The sequence below is a fragment of the Cebus imitator genome, unplaced genomic scaffold (genome assembly GCF_001604975.1).
Source record: "Cebus imitator isolate Cc_AM_T3 unplaced genomic scaffold, Cebus_imitator-1.0 Scaffold313, whole genome shotgun sequence".
NCBI classification, from domain to species: Eukaryota; Metazoa; Chordata; class Mammalia; order Primates; family Cebidae; genus Cebus; species Cebus imitator.
This window is the reverse complement of record NW_016107628.1, coordinates 379,142-385,928: the sequence shown is the minus strand read 5'-3', so window position 1 is coordinate 385,928 and position 6,787 is coordinate 379,142. Positions and strand designations below refer to the sequence as shown.

The 6,787-nt window shown below is 51.6% G+C and overlaps 1 protein-coding gene across 1 annotated transcript; it reads left to right on the top strand.

Annotated features, from left to right (window-relative positions):
• Window positions 1-797: 797 nt before the first annotated feature.
• Window positions 798-6,527, top strand: NHLH1 (nescient helix-loop-helix 1). The gene is made up of 2 exons (XM_017503607.1): window positions 798-1,071; window positions 4,239-6,527. The coding sequence occupies exon 2, from the start codon at window positions 4,411-4,413 to the stop codon at window positions 4,810-4,812; it is 402 nt and encodes a 133-aa protein (XP_017359096.1). The 5' UTR covers window positions 798-1,071; window positions 4,239-4,410; the 3' UTR covers window positions 4,813-6,527.
• Window positions 6,528-6,787: the final 260 nt, after the last annotated feature.

The window sequence follows — 6,787 nt, the reverse complement described above, 5'->3', positions numbered from 1 at the left end:
TTTACCTCTTTTTTCCTAAGAGCCTGCTAATTCCCAGTGGGGCAGGTTGGGCTGGCCCAATCTGTTTTCTAGGGAGCCTAGAAAAACTCCCTGTGGGGTCTGTGTTCCAAATCTGATCCTGCTCCTCCCCTTGGTGATGGGTTAGGTAGGAAGATAGACAGGGGATGTGGTAAGAGGGTGTGGGGTGATTGAGTCCCAGGGTGATGAGGGTAGGGGCCTGAACAGTTGCTATGGACAGACTGGCAAGCAGTGGGTACCAGCTTTATGAAGGGTAAGAGCTTGAGGTCCAGGGCCCTAGGGTCCTCTTCTGCATTTTAGTGCTGTCCACTTGCTCTTTTCTTGGTTTCCCTGTTAATATCTTGAAGAGTCTTCCTCCCAGAAAAAAAGGAGACACAGGGAAGGGGCTGTTCAAGTCACGCTGGGACTCCAAATGGGGCCATGGCACTTAACCATGGCTTTCTGGGAACCTCTGCCCTGCTGCCTCTGGTGTGGGAGACTGAGGGGGTTCATCTGTGGTCCTACCCTGGCTTTCTCCCCAGCCCCACCCCTTCCCCAGCTCTCCATTTCTTGCTTATGAAATATGCATGGAGAACAGATGTCCCTGCTCCCCCACTCCCCGCCCCCCCCAGGGCCAGCCCCCGCCCCCAGATCCCGGGGGGGTTCCCAGATCCCTCTGCCAATGGCTGCCTGGCCTGGCTGTTTAATATTGATGAGGGGGGGTGGGCCTAGGCCAGCCAATGGAGAGCTGGGGGTGTGTGTGTGTATCTCCATATATATACATAGGGCTGGGCCAGCTCAGGTGTGTATGTGTCTGTGGGTGTGTGTGTGAGTGTGGCTGGCCGCAGTACCTGGCCAAGCCCACCACCTCCACCTGGGCCCTACACCCCCATCATGTGTGCCCCTCTTATCTACCCTGGAGCCTACACAGCTATGCTACGCTGCCCCTGAGAGCTCTAGAAAGCTGGTCACTAACTTTGCAGACGGATGAGCCCTGAGCACCCAGAGGAGACTGGGGCTGTCAATGCTGCCCCTTGTCCTGCCGGCTTGGATGCCCTGACAGGGTCCTTCTAGGTAAAGGGGAAAGCACGGGTGGGGAGGGATGGGCGTGTCCCTCCCATTCTCTGGCTCAAGCCCCTTCCTAGAGCCTTCCTCTAGTTCTCTCTCGTGTGCTGTGTCTCCATCCGCCTCTGCATGTCCCTCTTCTCCACTCCTCCCCTTCCACTCTTTGTGCCTCTCTATCCTCAGTCGGGTTAGGGCTGGCAGAAGTGGGGTGGGAAGTTCTGTCCTGGATGCTTGGAATTGCTGCTCCCCTGATCCTTGGACCCTAGAACTTTGAGACCAGAAGTGGATTTGGGGGTGACGACTTGATGGGTAAATAGAAGCTGCTGCTGGGACTGGAACTGGGGAGGACAGTGGGGCCAGGTGGAGATGACACTGGGTCCAGCTGGGGAGCACAGAGAGGGGAAGGAAGGGCATGGCAAAGTGATCGAGGATGAAGGAACACAGGGACCAGGCAGAGAGAATTAGCCTGTGATAGATGTGATAAATGTGCTGAGAACCCCGCAGCTGAACTCCTGCTTCCAGTCCCAGAACTGGGGTGCACTAAACATGTACTGGGAGGTGCTGACTTTAGGGCCTCCCACACTGTTGCCATCCCACCCCATAGTTCCTTTGAACCCCAGAATATGGAATGTGTTCTCAATTTCAGCACTCACCACCTTCTGTTTCGTGTTAAGATTGCGTGTGTACCTGTCATCAGATGTGGATGACTTTGCATCCCACCAGAGCTTCAGAGCTGTTCGTTGGCTTGACTTGAACCTGCCTTCTGTGTGGTGGGGTGGGGCAAAGCCGGGGAGGATCCTGACCCCTGTAAGAGGATCTATCAGGCAGGAAAGCCAGGGCTGGGGAGAAAGGGGGGATAATGACTGTGCAGGCACCTCAGTGCTTCTGTTTCTAATCATTAGTAAGTTGAGCTGATGGTGAGTGGCCCACTCTTCCCCTTTAACACTCCACACAAGCAAATCCCTTTCCCCAGCTTTTCCCAGGCCATGTTTGTGCTGCCTTGCCCTAATCTCCTCTGGTCCTAGGACAAGCAAACCTTAGCTAAGTTCCATAAGGGTAGCCCCAGAAATCTGTCTGTGTCCTCCTCTGCAGGCCATGTCTGAACCTACCTTGGGCTATGGGAGAGTATGGGAAAGAAAGTTATGTTTCCTTTCCCCAATCTTCCTTGCAGAGCCTCCAAAAGGGCCAGGGAATGGCAAGGGCTGGAAATTTTCAGGACAGAGGTGGAGGAAGGGGCTGGTCGTGCACAGGGCGACAGTGGTGGGAAGAGATATCTTCCTCTGGTTCTAGTGGACAGGATCTGACATCTACAATCGTTCTGCTGGGGAGGTTTGGGGGACTGGGAGGGCAGCTGTGCAGAGCTCCATATGTCCTAGTCTCCTCTACAATGGGCAATCTGTGTGTTTATCCACTCCTCCACCCCAGGCGGCAAGGGTGGAGAGGGGCCCTGAGAGGGAGGGGACCACATGCTCAAGGCTTGTATTTTCCCCTCACAACTGGGAAGCGAAAGAGTCATAGCTAACTTCTCTTGGAGCTGTGGCTGCTGTCTTGCTCAGATTTTTTCCTCCTTTTATTTATTTATTTAGGTAAAAAACAACATGAAATTTATAATCTTAACCATTTTTAAGTGTACACTTCAGTAGTGTTCGGTATATTCACATTGCTGTGAAACAGCTATCCAGCGCCTTTTCATCTTGTGAATGTATAATTCTATACCCACTAAATAACTCCCCTTTACCCTCTCCCTCCAGCCCCCGGCAACCACCATTCTACTTTCCGTTTCTATGAATTAGATGACTTTAAATACCTCATAGAAGTGAAGCTATACAGTATTTGTGTTGTTGTTACTGGTTTATTTCACTTGTCATCATGTCCTCAAGGTTCATTCATGTGACAGAACTTCATTTTTGGGGCTGAATAATATTCCCCGGTATGTATATACTACACTTTGTTTATCTGTGGTCCATTGATGGACTTTTGGGTTACCTCTACCTCTTGGCTATTGTGGATAGAGCCGCTATGAACATGAATGTGCAAATATCTCTTTGCACAAATAAACCCTACTTTGTTTGTATATATACCTAGAGGTAGGACTCCTGGAGCATATAGTAGTTCAATTTTTTTATTTTTTGAGGAGCATTTATACTGTTTTCCATAGTGGTTGCATCACTTTGCAATCCCAATAAGGCATAAGGGTTCCAGTTTCTCCACATCCTCGCCAAGATTTATTTATTTTTTGGTTTGGTTTGTTTTTGTAATAGCCATCCTAATGGATATGAAGTGATATTTCATGATGGTTTTGATTTGCATTTTAACGATTAGTGATGTTGAACATTTTTTCATACGCTTGTTGATCATTTGCATATCATCTTTGGAGAAATGTGTATTCTGGTCCTTCGCCCGTTTTTTCCCTTTAAAACATTTTTATTTATATAAATGTATGGGGTACTACTGCAATTTTGTTACACACATAGATTGCCTAATGGTCAAGTCAGGGCTCTTAGGATGTCCGTCACCTGAATACCACACATGGTACCCATTCTGTAATTTCTCATCTTTCACCTCCCTCCCAATCCCTCCTTTGCCCATTTTTAAATTGGGTTATTTGATTTTTGTTGTTGTTGCGTTATAGGATTTATTTATATGTTCTGAATATCAACCCCTTATCCGATGTATAATTTGCAAATATTTTCTCCCGTTCCGTAGATTGCCTTTTCACTCTATTGATTATGTTCTGTAATAAATTAATGTCTGATGTGGTCCCATTTGTTCTACTTTTGCTTTTTGTTGCCTGTGCTTTTGGTGTCATATCCAAGACATCACTGCTGAGTCCAATGTCATGAAGATTTCCCTCCATGTTTTCTTCTAGGGGTTTTACGGTTTAGGTCTTCAATCCTTTGCTCAGTTTTAACCTGCCTGGTGTGTCCTTCTCATCACTTCTGCTACTCGTTTTCTCTTCCCTACTTGCTACCTTTGCTCCTCCCCTTCTTTCACCCTGTCCACCTGCCTCTCTGTCTCTCGGCCTCTCCCCACTCCCGGCGGCCACCCGTTTCTGCTGTTCTTCCCCACACTCACAGTTCCTTACCCTCCCAGCCCATCTCGAACCCCTTTCCTATCTCTGAGCTGTGCACTCCCTCTTCCCTCTGCTGCTACCAGTTCTGTCTTCTCTTTTTCAGGCTTCATACTGGAACCCTGACCATGGAAACCTGAAGTGGCAGTGACTTCTAAAGCTCGGTGGCAGACCCCGCGACCCCAGGCCCTTCCTCCCCCTCCCACAACCAGCTTTCAAGCTCCCAGAGGGAGGGGTGGGGAAGGGATCCTGATCTCGCAGGGCAGGAGGCTTCCATCATGATGCTCAACTCAGACACCATGGAGCTGGACCTGCCGCCCACCCACTCGGAGACTGAGTCGGGCTTCAGCGACTGTGGGGGCGGGGCGGGCCCTGACGGGGCCGGGCCTGGGGGTCCGGGAGGGGGCCAGGCCCGAGGCCCAGAGCCGGGGGAGCCTGGCCGGAAAGACCTGCAGCATCTGAGCCGGGAGGAGCGCCGGCGCCGGCGCCGCGCCACAGCCAAGTACCGCACGGCCCACGCCACGCGGGAGCGCATCCGCGTGGAAGCCTTCAACCTGGCCTTTGCCGAGCTGCGCAAGCTGCTGCCCACGCTGCCCCCCGACAAGAAACTCTCCAAGATTGAGATCCTGCGCCTTGCCATCTGCTACATCTCCTACCTGAACCACGTGCTGGACGTCTGAACTCGGCCGGTCTCCCACGTTCCCGGGCCTCTCTGGAGCCTCTTCTCACCAGTCACTGCTTAGAATGGCCGCCTCCTCCCTGAGCCCTTATACCTTGGCATGGAGTCCCAAAGGCCCTGGGCCCAGGCAGAGAGCCCAGCGACTGGTCGAGAGGGCATCTTTCTTTCACTGACCCAGGCACCTCGAGGGCTATTCTCCTGGGTTCCTTCCCGGGTTTATTGCTGGGGCCCAGCTGTGCAGAATTGTTCGCTAGTGTGGTGGGTATGGAATCCTTGCTGGCTTTACTAAGCCGGCCGCCCTTGGAGTCTGCCCCCAAGCTCTCTCACGGAATGCTGCCCCTTCTACCCCTATGTCCAGACTTTCAGAGACCGCAGACCCCAGCTGTGTATCCCATCGGTTCTACCTTCTCCTGCCCCTAGAGGGGATGGGCTGTCAGAACTGCAAGGGAGGAAGGTTGGGGTTAGAGTAGGGAGTGGGCTTCTTCCTCCAAGATCTCAGTCTCTCAGTGCTTGGCAGAGGGGTGGGGCCCTGGGGAGGCAGGGTTGGTGCCCGGACTCCTGTGAGGGGCATCTCAGTCGCTGGGAATTACGGAAAAGCTCTTCTTGTGGCTGTCGGTCGTGTTCCTGTTGCTTAGCACATACAGACCTCAGATCTTACTTGGTAGTGAGTGCCTTGCCCTCTCTGAGCTATTTGGCCACTTCCCTGCCCACTGACTCCTACTGTCCCAATTTTCTCCCTTCCTTTGTGTCACTAGAGAAAGGAAAACCTAGATCCTGGATTAGGGGATGACATCCCACACAGCCCAGAGTACTTGCAGACGGCTCAGGCAACGAGTGGGCCACGTCTCATTTCTGCTTTCTCCGTCTCAGCCCACCCTGAAAATGTGCAGCAACCTCGTCATTCCTCCCCCAGATGCAAGGAGCGTGCCCAGTTGTTGCCCTCTGGGAATGCTCAGTTCTCCTGGCCCTAGGACCTACTTATTACATTTTTTTTCTCTTTCCTTGAGCTGCCTTTGGCAAGGGAAGAGACCCCCCAGCTCTGTGCTCCCACTCCATATTGCTGATCCCCCACCTGCACACCATAGCCCAGGGTCAGCAGTAGCATCAAGGGCCTTAGAGCCTGCGTAGAAGAAATGAACTCACTGAATTTCTGTGCAACCTTCTCCCTCAAACCAAACTCTTAGTTCTACAAGTATATTTATTTATTTATGTATTTATTTATTTATTCATCTATTTATTTACTTATTTATTTATTTATAAATATTGCTATTTATTGCTGAGTTGTGCACTTTGGGGTAGAGTGAGGGGCTCCCAGCAGCTCTAGCCGGGTCTCTCTTGCTTCCTCCCTGCTTCCTTCTCCCCTTTTCTTCCTCCTTCTTCAACTCCTGGTATGTGTGAGCGTGCCCTTTGCTTGCCACACCGTATCTTTTCCCCAGATCCACCTGTCCTGACACTCTAGCCCTCCAGAATAGTGCTCCTCCCCCAGCTCTGGGGCTCCTGGATGTCCTTCCTCAACTCCCTCCACCCCCAGACAATCCCACCCGGTCCCATCTGCCTCTTTTCTCTCCTCGGCCTGCCCTGTGACCCTTGCTTCTTCCCGATACTCCCAAGAGCAGGCCCCAGGGGTCTGTGTCCTGTGTCCGTGTGTGATTCCTTCCAGTTCCATTCCCAATTTCATACAGAAAGAAAAATTAAAGTGACCTCGTTCTAGCACCAGGTATGGTTGTGGTTCATTCAATTGGGTTAGGAAGTGGCCTGCAGGTTATGGTAGGGTGGGTGTTGAGGGTCCGACGCTTTCTAGACTATCCTGAAGGGGTCATGAGAACTCAGTTTGGGGAACAAATTAAGGCAGAGAGAAGAAGAGGCCACAGGGAAGAGAGGTGCAGGGGAGAGCATAACATACAGGTCCAAGATGTCCCCACCAAAATCTGGGTGCCAGATACCCCCATCTTGGCACTCCTTTAGTGAGACCGACT

Excerpts from the sequence above, each read along its gene's own strand:
- NHLH1 (XM_017503607.1), top strand. The coding sequence starts at position 4,411 with ATGATGCTCAACTCAGACACCATGGAGCTGGACCTGCCGCCCACCCAC.